The 19,727-nt window shown below is 46.8% G+C and overlaps 1 protein-coding gene across 2 annotated transcripts in view; it reads right to left on the minus strand.

Annotated features, from left to right (window-relative positions):
• The window catches only part of LOC141103705 (cytochrome P450 4B1-like), a 100,118-nt gene extending 82,715 nt beyond the window's left edge, over positions 1 to 17,403 (minus strand). For both annotated transcript variants that reach the window (XM_073593597.1, XM_073593598.1), the window contains exon 1: positions 17,092 to 17,403. In XM_073593597.1, coding sequence (XP_073449698.1) covers positions 17,092 to 17,283 — 192 coding nt within the window. In that variant the 5' untranslated portion in view covers positions 17,284 to 17,403. The remainder of the gene's footprint in view (positions 1 to 17,091) is intronic.
• Positions 17,404 to 19,727: the final 2,324 nt, after the last annotated feature.

Consider the following 19,727-nt stretch of genomic DNA (forward strand, 5'->3'; position numbering starts at 1 on the left):
GAAATGACAGAGGCAACCTGGACAGGAAGCACTTCCTGCCAGATATCCTCTGTCAGCTCAGGTATGACAGAATGCCATTTACTTTCAGTGGCGCAAAGCCTGTTGGTAGTGGTGTGGAGTAGAGTTTTATAGTATGTAGAAACAAGTTTTGTATGAGAGGGGTCAGTCAATAGACCAGTAACAAACAAATGGCCCCTCCCCCCCACCTATAACTGGCCTTCACAGCAAGGAGCACATGGAAGGGCAATCACATGAAAGACAAAAACAGAACATTCCATAGCTCAACTCACCAACCAGTCTGCCAACTGACCAAATTAACCTGTCCAGCAGTCTGCGTTAAAAACAGGGGTTTAGTTAGCACGCATTTGCAAACGCATGCATAAGCTGCAAGGCCTCTTCACGGCACCCTGTGTATGCTTGCAGTCCTAACGCTACTGAATTTGGAAGCACATGCATTAAATGGATAGATGAGGGGCAGGTGGGCCTGGAGGCAGCCCAATCCCCCTTAAAGGAACAGGAGCACACTGGACACCCAGCAAGAGCACAGTGGCAGCAAAGGTGTACAGTGTGTCCCCGGACCCAGTGTTGCCAACTGCCCGTAGATTTACAGGCAGCCCGTAAAAATAACCCGTTTTTCGGGGCGCCCGTGAATGCCCGTTACGGGCACCGGTGCCCGTAAAAATGATGGCCGTGAGCCGGCCAAGCAACTGCGCATGCCCTGTTCCGAAGCCGGCCGGGCTCGGGAAAGCTCGTACGCGCTCGGCCGGGCAGCGCATGCGCAGTAACGTAATAGCGCCGCCCGGCGCCATTTTCAAATCGAACAAGCACGGTGGAAAGCTGACAGCTGAGTCAGGCGACGAGGCGACTCTGTCCTGTCATGCAGTGCATGACTTGGCTGGCTGCACACACAGGCGGAGGTACGGAGAGTGAAGCTGTGGGGGGGGATGGGATTGGGATCTTCATAGTAAAAAGGAGGACATTACTGTGACTGGAGCCGGGAGAAGTAATATGATGGTGAATAGAGCACATCAGTCTCTGTCCCTGGCTGCATGGCATATGCAGGGGACAGAGACTGATGTGCTCTATTCACCATCATTTTACTTCTCCAGTCCACATCAGATTCATCAGTGTGCTGTGTCCTCCTCCTGTACCCCTTTCACCTCTCCACAGGTCAGGGCAGAAGTGAAAGGGGTACAGGAGGAGGACACAGCACACTGATGAATCTGATGTGGACTGGAGAAGTAATATGATGGTGGACAGGGGAGGAGGCTTCTGTGAGGATGTATCATGTCCGCAGCCTCGGTCCACCTCCTGTAGCATGTCCGCAGCCTCGGTCCACCTCCTGTAGCATGTCCGCAGCCTCGGTCCACCTCCTGTAGCATGTCCGCAGCCTCGGTCCACCTCCTGTAGCATGTCCGCAGCCTCGGTCCACCTCCTGTAGCATGTCCGCAGCCTCGGTCCACCTCCTGTAGCATGTCCGCAGCCTCGGTCCACCTCCTGTAGCATGTCCGCAGCCTCGGTCCACCTCCTGTAGCATGTCCGCAGTCTCTGACCATCTCTTGTCTCTTATCATGTCTGCAGTCGCTGAGGGGATCCTAGAAAGGATTCAAGAGTGGAAGCGCTGCCGGGATGGGGGTTACGGGAAGAGACAGACACGTGTGGACTGTGGAGAGGAGACTATAGAATAGCCACCAAGCTGGAGCCGTCTGACTGAGTCCTGCTGGGTGCACCTGAGAGGAGGTCAGTGACAGCGCCGCCAGGCCAGTCTGAGGGGGGTCACTGATGTAAGGCGGGAGTGAATACAATAAATGTAAGGGGGCACTGATATAAAGGTTCCCCCCTATATTAGTAATCCCCCCTTACCTTAGTGTATTCACTCTGCGGAAGGTGGTCTCTGGTCACCATCCTGCAGACTCTGATGTAAGGGAGAACTCTCTGCTGGCCGGGTTATAGTAACCTGACCTTCATGTAAATTAAGAAATATGTTTTTTGACTTTTGTTTAACTTAAACACATTGCTAATAGCACTAGCTATGTGTTTATAGTTCAAATATTAATATTTGCAATGTTTAGCACTAAAAACAGTAATTGCAGGAACTTTTTTTTGCAGTGTCAGCAAAAAATGTGGATCTGCCAGTAAATTTCATGGGTTTTTTTGGCCAGCAAAAAAAATTGGCACCGTTTGTAAATTTTGACGTTCTGCCAGTAAATTTCACTTCGGGGGGTTGGCAACACTGCCCGGACCATATTTACACCAGTAACAAACAAATGGCCCCTCCCCCCACCTATAACTGGCCTTCACAGCAAGGAGCACATGGAAGGGCAATCACATGAAAGACAAAAACAGAACATTCCATAGCTCAACTCACCAACCAGTCTGCCAACTGACCAAATTAACTGGTCCAACAGTCTGCTTTAAAAACAGGGGTATAGTTAGCATAAGCTGCAACGCCTCTTCACGGCACCCTGTGTATGCTTGCAGTCCTAACGCTACTGAATTTATAAGCGTCTCCACAATGGAAGCGCATGCATTAAATGGATAGATGAGTGAAATAGGATGGGGTACTCTTACCAGAGCTGATGGACCCGGATGTCAGTAAAGGCTTGCATAATCGGATCGGTGGCTCTCTGATGAAAGTGGAAGTCCGGGATCCCCACGGATGTCTCCAAACGACCTCATGGAACTCTGCCAGACTGGAAGTGCGATGTATCCAAAAAGGAACGCCACAACAACTCTCCTCAAAATCAATATGTGTGAAAAGAAGAGAGAGGAGGGAACACTAGAGGCTGTCTGGTCTATCATAAATAAGAGAGATTTGTCCCAGTTAACCTGGAAACCTGAGAAATTACCAAACCGCCGGATAACATCCAGCAGGGCTAGGAGAGACGACTGAGGGTCCGCCAAATATATCAGCATGTTGTCTGCATAAAGGGATACCTTTTCTTCCAATCGTCAATCCCACAACCGCCCACCTGGATCATATCAGTGGGGTTCTATCGCCAGTGCGAACATCAGCGGCAACAGAGGACACCCCTGTCTGGTGCCTCTCCTTATTAGAAAGGAATCAGATATGGAAGCATTCACTCTCAGTCTAGCTGTAGGCTTATGATACAGTAATTGTACCCATCTGATAAAGGCGTGACCAAATCCAAATTTAGCCAAGATTTTTAATAGATACGGCCATTCGACCAAGTCGAAGGCCTTATGAGCGTCCAGGGCCAAAAACGGCCCGAGAGCCCATGGTATCATGAACCACTTGCATGTTGGTAAAAAGCCTGTGCAGATTAATGGAAGTTGATCGCCCTGGGATAAATCCAGTCTGATCTGCTCCAATAAGAGTAGTGATGACTGTATTCAATCGCCGGGCAAGCACTTTGGCTGGAATCTTTAATATCTGAGTTTATTAGTGAAATTGGTCGGTAGGATTCACAAAGAAGGTGATCCTTATGGGGCTTAGGGATAAGGACAATCAGCGCCTCTGACATGGAGGGCGGCAACTGTCCCGTCTTTAGGGCGAAGTTATATCGAAGCAAGTGTGGGATCAGTAATTCTCTAATATGGGGAATCCATCTAGTCCCGGCGTTTTATTTCTGGCAAATGACTGGATGGCCTCCCCTATTTCCTCAGTCGTTAAGGAAGCATCAAGCAATGAAGCCTGAGGGTCCCACAACTTTGGAAGTGAGATGTCAGATAGATAGTCATCTAGTTTACAATAGTGTAGTGAGCTCTAGAGGAGTATAATGTGGAATGGAATGTAACAAATGCCTCCATTACCTGTTTGGTACTATGTTTCCCTCTGAGTTCCTAATTCTCGGAATGTTGCATGGCAGATAGTCAGGTCTAGAGAGATATGCTAACAGGCGACTATTCTTCTCGCCAAACGCAAAAAGCCGCTGATTCTGATATAGCAACTTTTTTTGGGTGAGCTCCAGGAGCACCAGATCCAACTCTCTAGCCCTATGTCTCCAAGCAGCATGTGTCTCAGGAGTGGGAGATGTAGAGTATGCAGTCTCAGCCTCCCTAAGTCCCCCTTCTGTGTCCACCAGTCTGGACTGAGATGCCTTATGGGCCTGCCCAATAGCTGCAGCGAAAGAGCGTGGAGGCTTTAATGTCATCCCACACCACAGGGATGGAGGCACGCTGTTTGTTGGTTATCCAATAGGATTTCATTTTGGCCAGGCTCTAATCAACAACAGTCTGGTCAGCCAGCCATACTGGGGTCAACCTCCACATTCTATAAGAGGAAGGTGTTCCCAGAGCGAGGTCCATCATCAAAGGAGAGTGATCGGACACCGCTGTAGGGAGGTGTTTAACCTCAGACACCACATTAAGCATTGCTGGCGAGACCAGACATAAATCAATGCTTGACAGTGTACCGTGAGAATCAGATTGGCATGAGTATTCCCTGACATCCACATGCTTCCACCTCCAGGCCTCCACCAGGTCAAATTGAGTCAAAAAGGCACCTAAGGGCGTGGGGGGGGGGGCGCGATTTAGAGCATCAGAACCTGTCAATAGAGCTGTCAAGGACTGTGTTGTAGTCACCAGCTATCAATAAAGGGCCCTCTGCAATTTCCAGGATTGTGCCCATTACTCGCTCAAAGAATTGTTTAGTGAAAGGTGGTGGAACATAAAGGCTAGTTATTGTGTACGGTTTACCAAGGAGTTCAAGCACTAAGATTACAAAGCAGCCACCCAGATCTAGTTTGATGTGTTTGATCGTGACAGGAGCTGATTTGGCTATAAGGATAGACGTTCCTCTAGCATACGTTGAATATATTGAGTGAATGGCATACGTTATTTATGCTTTTTTAAAGGGCCATAATTCCTGGAGCCCCGTAGATGGGTTTCCTGGAGAATGATCACATGCGGATTATGCCTTGTCAGATTGTGTTGCTATGGCCATTTTTAAGGTCTTGATAGCAATAATATGAGTTAGGTTTAGTAAGAGCATATGTTTACAGAGGCCCTTCCCCCTCCATTGATATATAAATGAACCAGATGGATAGGTTTTGGAGCCGAGCAGAGGAAGTTGGTGTATGCAGGAAATGGGTAGGAGGGGCTTGGGGCGAGTTAGAAAGAAACATGTGTTTTGGACAACAGAGATGGGTTTGGAAGGACAAAGAGGAAGACATGGCTTCTGGAAGCTGGATAACTTTGGAGACGCTTTTGTGAGTTGAACTCTGAGCAAGGAACCAAGGTCATCTTGACCCCTAAGTTGAGTAACTGTTTAGTTTACTTAATGTGTACATATTGTACATGCTTATATTTGTAGGCATATTTTGTAAGCTATAAGTTGTGTTGTATTGTGCATCCTACAGTTTGTATGTGCAGATTTTTTCCTGTTTAGTAAAGCATTGATACACTTCAGAAGTCTAAGCTTCCTTGGTTTTACCACAAGAACTTAATAGATAGACGGAAAGCATTATAATGGGGGCTCGTGGCCTGGATTTGTGCTAAAATTTCAACTGAAGCAGATCTGTTTTCTGTGGTGTGTTTTGTTACTTGTGCTGGGGGAAGATGCTGCGTACACTGTTTAGGAAGATTAAGGCTGCAAAGGTTTCTGGTGTCCAGGAGGACTTGAAGGCGTGCACCCTTCCTATCTGGGCCAGAAATAGTCAGTGGATGTCTGTTGCAAAGGAGCTGGCTGGATATGCTTCTCCTTTGAACAGTGCTTGGGGGGATGGAGTCTCTGATTTTTCCTCAGATTTTAGTCTCAAAAGTTTTGGGTTCAGTAAGGGAGAGATGCGGGCAGTTGCTGTGTTTGGTTTGCACTTCCTGCATGCTCTACATATTGAATCTGAAAAGAGGGAAAGGCAGAATTAGAATGATGCTTTAACAAAGGACAAAGGCCCAAAGCCTGTAAGCAGAAGTAGGACAATGTGCCACTGTTACTTCTCATAACCGGGAAGCAGAGGATTTGATCAGCCCAAATGACAGAGTTGATTCAGATACAAGGAAGGCAAGGCCTATGATCTCCAGGAGACACATGTGGATTGATTTATATAAGGTGGGGGTCCCTAGAGAGGAAATAGATGGGATTCATACACCAGCATTGTTTAAGAAGTGAAAGGAAATGGTTGGGAATGGTAGATTCAGTCACATTAAGTGTTTTTGTTGCCATAAAATGGGGCATTTTGCAAAAATGTGTCATGCTGTGATGACTGGACAACAGCAGGCCTGTGTGCTTCCCAGGACAGCACGGAGAGACATGCAAGTTTATTTGTTACGTTGGAAGTCAATGCCTTTCTGTGAAAGTGTTTTAAGGCAACAGTGGGCACCCTACAATAGTTTTGCAGTTAGAAATGGGCAGATAGCGAAATGTGAGCAGTGAGCTATGTTTTTTGGCACAGTTGGAAGGAACATATCTGCTTTGTCTCTTACTCTTTTCAGGTATTGAGCATCGAGAGGTGGAGCAGGCAGAGCAGATGACCATACTGGATGGGAGGAGGCAGACCAGAAGAGAGCCTGAGAAAAGGTGGCTGAATTGGAGTGGACTTTCATCTGAGCATTTCCTTATGACCAAGAGGACAAGAGACTTTCATCTGGGACTTTTTTTTTTTTTTTTTTTTTTTTTTTTTTACAAACTGCCAAAACACATTGTTAATCCTGCTCAAAAGTAATGTTGCAGCCTTCCAGGGACAAAACAAAAGTCTGACTGCCCAGATGGGGGTCGAAAGGGAATTTTTTCCTCCCATTTACAATATGGGGGGTTATTTCGCCCTTTCCTGGACAAAAGGCTTTAAGAAGTTTACTATATTATCCTATAAAGTCAAGAGGTGGTATGTGTTACCATGGCCATTTTTATAGTGACTTTATTGCAATAATATAGAGTTAGGTTTAGTAACAGCATATGTTTACAGAGGCCCTTCCCCCTCCATTGATATGTAAATGAGACAGGATGTTCTTTGCAGGAAGTTGGTGTATGCAGGAAATGGGTGGGAGGGGCTTGGGGAGCGTTTGTAAGAAACATGTGTTCGGACAATTGTTTTTGGAAGGACAAAGAGGAAGACATGGCTGCCGGAAGCTGGATAACTTTGGAGACGCTTTTGTGAGTTGGACTCTGAGCAAGGAACTATGAAGGACATCTTGACCCCTAAGTTGAGTGACTGTTTAGTTTACTTAACCGCTTGCTTACAGGGCACTTAAACCCCCCTCCTATCCAGACCAATTTTCAGCTTTCAGCGCTGATGCACTTTGAATGTCAATTGCGCGGTCATACAACACTGTACCCAAATGAAATTTTTATCATTTTTTCACCACAAATAGAGCTTTCTTTTGGTGGTATTTGATCACCTCTGCAGTTTTTACTTTTTGTTAAATAAAAAACTGAATTTTTTTGAAAATTTTTTTTTTATTTTTTTATATTTTGTTATAAAAAATTTAAAACTGGTAATTTTTCTCCTTCATTGATGTACGCTGATGAGGCGGCAGTGATGGGTATCCCACAACTCGCATATCATGTAATTTAGCAGTTTAAACCTTCCATAGAGCGTAATTTACTTTAGTCAATTAGAAAACAGAGAAATAAGGGAAGATTACCCAATTTTTAACATCATACACCCGGATAGGGTAACACTAGGTAGGGGGGGGGGGGGGGGAGGGGAGGGCGGGGTAGAGGAAAGGGGAAGGGGTGGAAAGGGGAGGGGGAAAAAACGGGGAGGGGGGGGGGGGGGAGGAGGCCAGAGCATCTCAGACAGCAGTCATGTACACCAACCATCATGTAATTTAGGCTATACCCTTAAGCTGTCCAGGGTGACCAAATACCCTCAAATTTTTTGGGACATTTTCTATTCAAATATGTCATTTTGTACAGTGGGAGAGCCTTATTAATAGTTTCTTCCCAGAGCGTCATGGTAGGGGGGGTTTCAGATGTCCACCTAAGCAGAATGGTTTTTTTTGCATAATAAAGCAAAAAAGCAATTAGGAGTTTAGTATATCTTGGTGTTTGATCGTCTTCCTGTATCCCAAGTAGTGCCAACTCTGGCGATGGCCTCAATGCTAACCCGAGACGCTCATTAATGGCTTCAAAAACTGCAGCCCAGAACTTGGTCACTTCAGGACAGGTCCAAAACATATGAAAATATGTTCCCACATCCCTCCTACACCTACCACACACGGGGTCTCTCAAGGGGTACAGTCTGTGCAGTCGCTGCGGGGTGTAATATACCCTATGTAGAAACTTGGCCTGTATTACTTTATCCCGGGATGAGATTACCAACCCAAAGCCCTCTTCAAAACAATCGTTCCATTCCTCTCTCTCCAAGGTAGGAATATCCGCCCTCCAAGTCTCCCACAGCCTCTCCAGTCTGGGAGAGTCCAAGCTGAGCAGAGACAGGTAAAGGGAGGAGAGAGGCTTGGAAAGCGATTCCTGGGCCAAAAGCTCCTCTATGGGGTCCATGGTTAGGGCAATAGGTTCCGGGAACTGCGCTCGCGCTGCATGGCGCAATTGCTGATAGCGGAAGTACATCCACCTGGGAAGCTTAAACTTGTCTGAAAGGTCTTTAAACGTCAATAATTTCCCAGCAGGCATAATGTCTCGAATAGTCTTCACCCCATACCTTGCCCAGAGTTGTGGGTCTGGGATTGTACGGAAATGTGGGAAGCTAGTATTACCCCACAATGGTTGAAAGGGCGACCAGCGGTTTGGTTTAAGAAACCTCCTTCTAGCTACCACCCACACTCTAAGTGTCGTCCTAACTAACATAGGCCCCAGGTCCTCTATACACTAGATTCCCAAGATCTCCCAGGGAGCCCAGAAACGCCGCCTCAAGGCAGACCGCCGCATTGGCTCTAGAGCGGAGAAACCACCATCTGACCGATACCAAAATGGCCGCCCAGTAATAAACCCGGAAGTTGGGCAACGCCAGTCCCCCACACCGCACCGGAAGACATAGGATGAATCGTGCCAGTCTAGGGGTGGAACCTCCCCAAATAAAGGACCCAATACAACCATCCAGTTCTCTAAAGAATGTGTTTGGGATCAACACTGGAGAATTTCTAAATAAGTAATTGAATTTGGGAAGGAAAACCATCTTTATCAAGTTAATGCGTCCTAACAAATTAAGTGGGAGGTTTCCCCAGGAGGCACACTTAGCTCTAAATTGCGTCAGAACAGGGCGAAGATTTAGTTCGTAGAATTCCAAGGGGTCCCGACTTATTTGAATGCCCAGATATTTGAAACTCGAAACCCATTGCAACTGGGTGGGGGCCGCCGTGGCCCGCGTCAAGGGGTCGAGAGGAAACAACACAGACTTGGTCCAATTTATTCGCACTCCTGAAAATCGACCAAACCCGTCAAAGAGCTCCAGAGCAGCCCGCAAGGAGGAGTCCGCGTCGTGCAAGTATAGCAATGCGTCATCGGCGTATAATTACACCTTCTCCTCCAAGGAGCCGATCCGCAGCCCCTCCACCCCCGGGGACGCCCTGAGCAATATGGCCAGGGGTTCCAGCGCTAGGGCAAACAGGGATGGGGAAAGGGGGCATCCCTGACGCGTGCCACGTTGTAATCGAAACCCCTCGGAAACTCTCCCGTTAGCCCTGACACAAGCAGAGGGCCTATCATAAAGCAACCGTAGCCAGTGCAAAAAATGAGGGCCAAACCCGAATCTACGCAGGACCTCCCAGAGGTAACCCCACTCAACCGAGTCGAATGCCTTCTCGGCGTCGAGTGAGGCAATCACTCTGGATCCAGCATTCACATGGGGGATGGTCAAGTTAAGCTGTAGTCTCCTCAAGTTTATGTCAGTACCCTTACCGGGCATGAATCCCGTCTGGTCCACATGTATCAGGTCATCCAGTACCCGCACCAGGCGATTCGCCAGTATTTTGGCCAACAGTTTAGCATCGACGTTGATTAAGGAAATAGGTCGATACGACGCGCAGTCCTCGGGATCCTTACCCGGCTTGGGCACCAGCACAATTACCGCTTCAGACATAGACTCTGGTAATGACCCTAGTTCAGCAAACTGCGCAAACAACCCTGTGAGCCTAGGAGCCAGAAACTCTTGATAAGTGGTATAAAATTCGATCGGAATGCCATCTGCACCAGGAGTTTTCCCAGGTTGCATCTGGGTCATAGCGATCTGGACTTCCTCCAATGTAATGTTCTTTTCTAAGTTCTCACTGGCCTCCCGGGACAGGGACGGAAATTCCACCCTATCCAAGTAGGCCCCAAGTTCCGCTGAGTCATAATCCACCCTAGTAGAGTAAAGGGAACCGTAATATCTCACGAACCTAGCAAGAATTTCAGCCGTGTTCGAGAGAGGAGCACCCCCCTCATCTCTGACGCATCCAATATGGGTACTAGGGTTCTGGCCCCGGGACAACCATGACAGTAATTTGCCATTCTTGTCTCCGTATTCGAAGATCCTCTGGGCAGTGCTAAGCATTGATTTTTTTGTCATGTCTATTCTAAAGAGCTCAACCGATCGTAGAGCCAACTGCCATTCTCCATAATTAAGAGGGGTAGGGGTGGCAACATAGCACGCCTCTTTCTCGAAGCTCATCCTCCAATTCTTTCAGCGACTGCACAGACTGCTTCTGACTATGGGCAATGCGGGAAATATATTCGCCCCTCAGCCATCCCTTAAATGCATCCCAGCTCATCAAGGCCCCCACTGAATTAACATTTTCAAGCCAGTAATGGCACAATGCCTCTGATATTTCCTCCTGCACCTTAGGGTCTGCAATCCAGTGTCCCGACAGCCTCCACAGTCTCCGCCCAGCAGTGGACCCCGATCTCACCGTCAATAGAATAGGGGCATGATCGGAAATTCCTCTAGGTAAGATTTGCACCCTCGAGACCCTCTGCAGCACCGCCCGCGTAACAAACCCAAGGTCAATGCGGGAGAGGGTCCGAAATGTAGACGAATGGCATGTAAACACTCTAGCAGAAGGGTTATAGTGCCGCCATGCATCAATAAGTTCAAATGTATCGGCCCACTGCATAAGATCAGGAGTTCTACGATTCGACTGGTGGAGCCTGTCAGCATCCGGAGACGGAACCAAATTATAGTCCCCCAGCAGCATAACATATGGAGTATCATATTTTATGACTATACGCATAATATCATATAGGAGGGACATATCTGCAGGGGGCGGGAGATAAAGTCCCACAATCACATATGATGTATTATCAATTTCCACATGCATAATGACATATCTTCCGTCTGGGTCAGTCCTAACGTCCTGAAGTTGATATGAAAGGGAACGGTGTACCAAAATACTTACTCCCCGAGAATAATTTGAGTACGTAGCGTGATAATGTGAGCCCACCCAGGCCCGTTTGAGGCCAAGGACTCGGGAACCCACCAGGTGGGTTTCCTGTAATATACAGATGTGTGGGGTATACTTTTTAAGATAATTGAAAACCAGTGAACGCTTAACAGCCGAATTCAGACCTCGGACATTCCAGGAAAGGATTGAAAAACTAGCCATATTGTGTGTAAAAGAGGAGGAATGCAGGAGCATGGACCACCATCCTGCCCCAGATTCGGGGGGAGGGCAAACCACCCAGACGGAAGACATGATACCCCTGTCCACAGCCACATGAGCTGCATATCTATCTTGTCAGATAACTCTGTACCACAACCAGAGATATGGGTTAATTCTACAAAGGTAGTGCGTGAAAAACAAAAAAAAAAAACTAAATCAAAACCAAAACCAACACCAACAAGGGTCAGCAACTGCCGCCCACCCCACCCCCCACCCCGCAGACCCTTAAAACTGGGATCATGCATATTTCCCCAAACCCCCAAATCCACTAGAGTATCTCACTCAAGGAGGCGCGGCTTTTTTTTTCCACTCATGCTGTCAGCGCTGTGGCCGTCATTCGGCTATAGCGCGGACGTCAGGAGGTTAATGTGTACATATTGTACATGCTTATATTTGTAGGTATATTTTGTAAGCTATAAGTTGTGTTGTATTGTGCATCCTACAGTTTGTATGTGCAGATTTTTCCCTTTTTAGTTAAGCATTGATACACTTCAGAAGTCTAAGCTTCCTTGGTTTTACCACAAGAACTTAATAGATAGACGGAAAGCATTACAAAATAGCAACACAGAGGTATTCAAACATCAGTGATCGTTTCACTTTGGAGTGAAGTCCCCTAACATACCAAGAAATCAAGCGTAATTTAGCCATAAGCAAGTATTAAACCTAGTCATCAATACACATCTCTCACAGAACAGTAGAATCAACCATGTTGCAAAGATCTGTATACCCTGAGAGGTACAAAGAAATATGCATAGCTTATACATGGTAGAGAGCAATGTGTCCTCTGCGGATACGAACTGGATGGCCGACCAGGCCGCTGAGTGTGTATGAAAAAAGGGGAAAAAACCATAGCAAAAAATAAAGTCCCAAAACATTTAAAACCACCCTAACCCTCTCGGCTCCCAAACCCAAACACATGAAAGCTTTGTTCCCAAAACCAAAACTGCAGAGCAGGGGGGTCATGGTATGGTCCCACAACCAACAAACTAGAAGGAGTGGAAAGAAGTCTGCAGCAATGTGCTTCCATCCGTGTCTGCAAAAAACAAAACAAGTTGATTGACCTGGATGCTAGATAGAGTGTTCCAGGGTGGCAGAAAAATTAGACAAAATGGAAAATGAAAAAGAAGGGGGGGGGGGGGGGGGGGGGGCAAGGATGTGGAGGCAATAGTCATCCAGGATAAAGGACGTCAAAGCAATATATGGCAAAGTGTCGGTAACTGTCCCCAGCTTCTTGTGGATAGGTGTGAGAAAGAGGACAGGAAGATATTGTGGGCGCCCCCCCCCCCCCCCGTAACATAAACTAAGTGAGGGGTATCAAGCAGGAGGTAGAGAGATCCATTTGTAGGTCTTTCACATTTATCGAGCAGGAGATCTCCGGTTCTGGTTTCGCAGATCCGCAGGCAGTAGGGTATCCACCCAGTGCGCTGCATCCTTAGGATCGGTAAAAAAGTAAGCCTTGCCCTGATGAATGATCTGCAGGTGTGCAGGATACAGCATGCTGTAAGGCAATTGGAGGTCCCTCAGCTTTATTTTGATGGCCAGGAAGGTAGCCCTCTGTTTTTGTGTAGCTACTGAGAAATCTGGGAAAATGGTGATTCCATTACCATTAAAGGATACACTGCCTTTTTCTCAGGCAGCCCTGAGAACCGCCTCTCTGTCCCTGAAGTGCAGTAGTTTATTAAGCATGGCACATGGTGGGGCCCCAGAGGGCAGGGGGCGTAAAGGAACTCTATGAGCTCGTTCAATGGTGAACAATGGTGTAAAAGTGGAGGCGCCAAAAGTGGATGTCAGCCATCTCTCCATAAAAGCCTCAGGGGCCCTGCCCTCTGAACCCTCCGGGAACCCCAGATTATTACGCCTAAGGCGATCTTCCATGTCAGTAAACTTATCAGTGGTGTAGCCCTGAGCTTGACGCAGCTCTCTAACAGAGGCCTGCAAGGGACGTGTCTCCTCTTCCAGCTCACCTATGCGATGTTCATCGTTAGTCACTCTGTGACAGAGGTTGTGCACATCCGGTTTCAGGAAGGATAAGTCAGTTTTAATGGAGTCTATTTGTGTGGTGAGTGAAGCATGGCTGTGCTAAATGGCCTCCATAATCTGTGCCAGGGTCAGTTCTGCAGGGCCTGTGTCAGCATTCCCTGCATTAGGGGTAGCAGGATCTGTGTCCTCAGAAGGGGAGAATAGCAGGGGGTCTTCAGGGCTAGAAGCGGGGGGATGCTGTGACTTCCCTTCCCTGAGAGCTGCTGTGCCACGGAGGAGGAAGAGGATGGCTTGCTGTGTCTCTGTGCAGGATGCTGGCCGGCACTATCTTGCGTCTGCATGCATGGCGGCGTGAATCCCGCGGCATCCTCCATAGGCGGGCCGTATTTGACCATCGCCTGGTGGGCTCTAAGGTCACGAGAAGCTGTGGAGGCAGAAGGGGCCCCTGAAGAGCGGTTGGGTCTGCAGGATCAAGTAAGGATGTGTGCGGCGTGGATGGAGCTCAGGCAACTCGCGTCCTCACATCCCAGTCGTTAGCCACGCCCCCCCGGTGTACAGTTTCTAATACAGTGCAGGCGGTGTACAGTATATAATACAGTGTAGTGCAGTGTTAAAAAAAAAAAACCATCATGTCCAGAAGGCCACCAAGGAGAGGCAGACGCTCACAGTCCACTAAAAGAGGGCAAGCAGCCTCTGTGTCTACAGTGAATAGTGGTGGTCGTGGACATGGCGCATCTCTGCAAGTGGCCGTGGGGCACGCTTGTCCTTTTTTTTCTGCTGCTGGCCATGTTATTGAGCCGCAACATGCAGAAGAGTTGGTGGAGTGGATAACAAAGCCGTCCTCATCCTTCTCATCCTCTGTCACCCAGGCTCATAGTAGTTTGCCTTCCAACGCAGCTGCCAAAGCAGCCATATTCCACAGACTCCTTGTCCACAGTTACTCCCTGTAGCCCCACCATCATGCACGGAGCCGTCACCAGAATTATTCGACCATAGTGTCGGTTGCATGCTGCTGGAGGATGCGCAGCAATTTGAAGGCTCTGATGTTGGTTCCAAAGTTGAGGAAGGGAGTGACGCGAGCCTAGAGAGAGGGCAGTGCCATCTTAAGAGCATTATAGGCCCTCAGGCAATACAGTGCACTGGGGCCCTGTCTACACAATCACGCAAGATTGCCCATCAAATGCAGCCTCACTGTGCCCATGAATGCAGCCTCACTGTGCCCATCAAATGCAGCCTCACTGTGCCCATCAAATGCAGTCTCACTGTGCCCATGAATGCAGTCTCACTGTGCCCATGAATGCACCCTCACTGTGCCAATACAGACTCACCATCGCCTGGTAACACACACACACACACACCAGGCATCTCCTCCTGTTTATCACGGAGCTGGCTGGGTCTGTGTTCGGCCGCGCTGTAACAAGGTCCCAGCCCCCTAGACCGGCTCGTGTGATAGGCGGAACACTGATTAAATCTACTATTACACGAGCCGGTCTAGGGGGGCGGGAGCTTGTTACAGCGTGGCCGCCGAACACAGACCCAGCCAGCTCCGTGATACACAGGAGGAGGAGGAGAGATGAAAAGAGCGGAGTGCTGCAGCCGCAACTCAAAGCGGCCCCAGGGCAGGCGGTCTACCGGGAAATTTCCCGGTATCCCGTTAGGCCAGTCCGGCCCTGACTGGGGTCACTGGGCAGGTGGGGCCCCCCAGGCAAGTGGGGCCCCCGGGCAACTGCGTGCCCATGTGAAAAGACGGCCCTGAGAGAGGGGGTGACACAGAAGGACAAGAAACTGGCAGTCATGTTCCTCCAGCTGCAGCATACTGCCAAGTTTGCTCCAGTGACGAGGAGGGAGGAGATGATGAGGTCACTAACAGCAGGGCCCGTTCCTGCGCCCAACAAGAGTAACTGTGGGGGGTTACAGTGTTCTGTGTTCATCACCAACACCCAAGGCCCAAATTTACTGCAGAGTATATAGTGCAGTCCGTATAGTATATATACTGCAGTTCAGAGTATATAGTGCAGTCAGTGTAGTATATATATATATATATATATATATTACAGTGCAGGGTATATAGTGCAGTGTACAGTATATAATATAGTGTATTGAAGTGGTTAAGGGGAACCCTATGACAGAATTAGGAAAGAAAAATTGCATGGGTCCCCCCCCCCCCCCCAGTCCATACAAGGCCCTTTGGGTCTGGCATAGATTTTAAGGGGAACACAATAGTGAGTTTCCAAGCCGACGTACAGCTACGGCGATTCATGGGATCGTGCCACCTTGCCGCAGGATAATGACGGCGGCTGGTTGGCAATCGGTTAATTAAGCTCACCATACATTGTACGATATAACCATACAACCTCTGTACAATAAACTTTAGATTTAACATAACTTTGTATATGAATGCCCTACTAAACTATCCAATCAAGTAATCAGGCAGGTCCTCGCACTACACAGTTGTTGGTAGAGCCAAAGAAGATTGTACAGTTAGATTGTAATGTGTATGTTGAGCTTTAAAGTTTTCAACAACTAATTTGTGAAAGGACCTGCTGATTCAGAGATCATTTTAATACATTGTTTAGGTAGGCATTCACAATTAGTCATCTGTACGGTTCAGTACAAACTGCCGTGACTTGTCATGCGACTTGAGAGTTTACAGTCGCATGACAAGTCGCACCCCATTAACTGCAATTGAACTGTTCTAATCGGTGCGACTTAAGTCGCAGCGACTTAGAAAAAGGTTCCTGCACTGCTTTGGGGTGACGTCATCGTGACTTGCATTGACTTCAGCTTGTATAACAGTGTACATTTGCTGTCCCCTCAAAATAACTTTTGTTGCCAGTGGTTTAGACATTAATGGCTGTGTGTTGAGTTATTTTGAAGGGACAGCAAATTTACAGTTGTACAAGCTGTACACTCACTACTTTACATTGTAGCAAAGTGTCATTTCTTCAGTGTTGTCACATGAAAAGATATAATAAAATATTTACAAAAATGTGAGGGGTGTATTCACTTTTGTGAGATACTGTATATGAGGCGAGGCTTCACTTTCCAAAGAATACCAATTACATGCAAAGCAGATGAAACAGTTTTTTCTTGCACATGATTCGAAAAATAAAGTTGGCAGAGCTTCTCCTCATTTAGGCCTGGTTCACACCTATGCATTTTTTAGTGCGTTTTTAGTTTTGCAGAAAAACACTACAGTCCATTTAACATGGTTTCCTAGGAGTCATGTTCACATCTCTGCATTTTATGGAAAGGGCCAGGGACTTTTGTCTGGTTTTAGGTTCTATAGACTGCAATGGATCAAAAACATGCATTGAAAAACAAAATGCACCTGGAATATGCAAACTGCAACCTGCATAGGTGTGAATCAGGCCTTAGTAAATCAACCCCAAGTAGTGTCTCAAAAAAAAAAAAAAAGAGAACATTTGTCATATTTTACATGGGTAGGAAGCAATGACTTTTTGGGGATACTTTGACTTCCTAAAAAAAAAAAAACGTGTACAGTATACCTTTTTGAAATTTAGTCTGCCACACTACCCAGGTGATATATCATTTTCACCCTAAATTCATTTTCCCAAATTTTACTTGCTGTATATTTACACACATACATCTTACCTCGTGGGCATTGCCATACAGCCAGTGACGTTTAGGACCTGGGAAATGGCTGAACGCCCTGTTCAGCTCCCTCCGTCTCACATACAACTTGAAGACTTTGAACAGAACATAGAGGAGGCAGAGCCAGGCAGTCCAGTGACACAAATCACAGAAGCTCAGAGAAGGAAAGCCAAACATCCCACTGATAGTCATGATAGACAGTAGCCCTAACAGTGGCAGTTGCAGACCTGGCTATATTGCTCTATAGACCGGAAGGTGACAGCGTGTTCACAGATGGATGTACAGAAGGAAAGATTAGGAGGAGGGAGAAGGGGGAGGTGGAGCTTTTATAGGTAATGTTGTAATACAGTTCTATGACTGAGGGTTGGTTCACACCAGACACATTGCTATTCAATTGGATGCTTTTCAAAAACAGCAAAAAGCTTGTGTACAGGTGAACATGTTGTTTTCAGAAAGACAAGTTTAAACCAATGCACTTCAGAATTTGCATTACAATGTGCTAACATCTCCTGCATGCCACATTGTTTTAAAACTATTGTCAGTTGAATTCAGTACAACGTAGGCTTACATCAAGGCAATGTATGTTAATGCATGCATTGTATCATTACTAATGCAGGATATTATCGTACTTAAAAACTAAATGAGATCTAAACCCAATCACAAAATTTCATAAACGCGTTACTATATTAAAGTTGAACTCCAGGTTGGGAAAAAGTGTACCTTTGCAGTGTTATGTGGGTAGGCCATCGATGTCCTAACATACAACACAGGAACGCTGGTCCAGCATAGTGCATGATGATGTTGCAGAGCTGCAACTAGTCAAAAAGGAGTGAAAATACTGAAAACTATCTAATCCAACCCCCTTAGGAACATAAAAAATAAAGCCGATATGCCAAATTATTAAAATTAATTTAATAATTAGCATATAAACTATCCAAAAGAGGTAAAAACTTAGTTCTCCCACTCACCATACATTGATTAATCCTCAATAAATAATATCAAATGCCAAAAAATAAAATGTGAGTTTTTTGTTACTAAAATCAACATGAAACACAATATTGTATATAATGAACAAGGTATACTTCATACATATATACAGTACTAAGAAATATATCATTAATAAAGTGTACTACATCAATCAATAATAATTTCACTTTGTGGGTTTATGCATGAATATTTATCTGAGGACCGATCATGGTGACATTGATTTAAGTAACTTATTTTTTTTGGCATCTTTATATTATTTATTGAGTCTTTATCCTTATGTGGTGGGCGGAAGAACTAGCAAAGAGAATTGGCTTCAGGGGACCGGTCTGACAGACAGGAGGAAGCCTTCAGGAGTGAGGCTGGGTTCACACTTATGCAAATTGGATGTGGGTTTGTCTACATCCAATTCGCATGACAGGAGAGTGTGACCGGCTCTCTATGGAGCCGATTCACAAACTTCCAAGGCGGCCGTGGTTCGCACTGGAAAAGGGTCCTGTGCGTCTCTGGCTCCGTTTCAGGTCCGAATTCAGGCAAAAAGTTCGGACCTGATATGCACCTGAAACGGAGAACAGGGACGTACCGGACCCCCCTGCTGCGAGCCAGGGACGTAGCTAGTGTGAACCCTGAGGAGAAGGTAGGAAGATGTAATTGCAAGGTTCATTCTCTGCGGAGTTAGCCCCGGTTATCCACCCGACAAGTCGCGTCCCGTTCTGTACTACGGAACCGTTCTAATAGGAGCTACGCAAGTCCCTCAGACTTAGAAAAAGGTTCCTGTACTACTTTTGGGGCGACTTCAGGCGACTTGCATTGACTTCTATACAGAAGTCGTTTTGCAAGTCGCCGCTGAAGTCGTGTGCAGGTCGCCTCTGTGAGTCGGCCTGCAAGTCGTGTTGCCCCTGTGTGAACCGACTCTAATGCCGCGTACACACGGTCGGACTTTACGGCAGACTTTGCCCGGCGGACTTTGACGTACTTTACGACGGACTTTCTGAATGAACGGACTTGCCTACACACAATCCACCAAAGTCTGTCGAATTCGTACGTGATGACGTACGACCGGACTAAAACAAGGAAGTTCATAGCCAGTAGCCAATAGCTGCTCTAGCGTGGCTTTTTGTCCGTCAAACTAGCATACAGACGAGCGGACTTTTTGACCGGACTCGATTTCGACGGATTAATTTAAAACATGTTTCAAATCTAAGTCCGTCCAACTTTTGAGAAAACAAAGTCCGCTGGAGCCCACACACGATCGAATTGTCTGACGAAATCCAGTCCGACGGGCAAAGTCTGCCGTAAAGTCCGCTTGTGCGTACGCGGCATTAGGGGCAATTTTAAAAGCGGTTTTCAAATGTTTTATATCTGCAGCTTTTATTAAAAGAATAACTGGTAATCCTGCCATACTGGTCCTTGTTCAGGTACTGTTATGAGGGGACAACAGCAGACATAGTCCACTGTCATTAATATCAGGAAGCTGGTGCAGAGCAATGATTTGTAGCCAACAGTGGAGCAAAGGCAAGTAGACAGGAAGTGGATGAAAGAGCCCAAATGAGATCATCAGTCCTAAGATTCAAAAAAGGATGAAAACATGTGTGAAGTATTTTGTATTAACATGCATTCCATTTTTTAGGTTCGATTGCTCACTCTACACA

The sequence above is a fragment of the Aquarana catesbeiana genome, linkage group LG07 (genome assembly GCF_042186555.1).
Source record: "Aquarana catesbeiana isolate 2022-GZ linkage group LG07, ASM4218655v1, whole genome shotgun sequence".
NCBI classification, from domain to species: domain Eukaryota; kingdom Metazoa; phylum Chordata; class Amphibia; order Anura; family Ranidae; genus Aquarana; species Aquarana catesbeiana.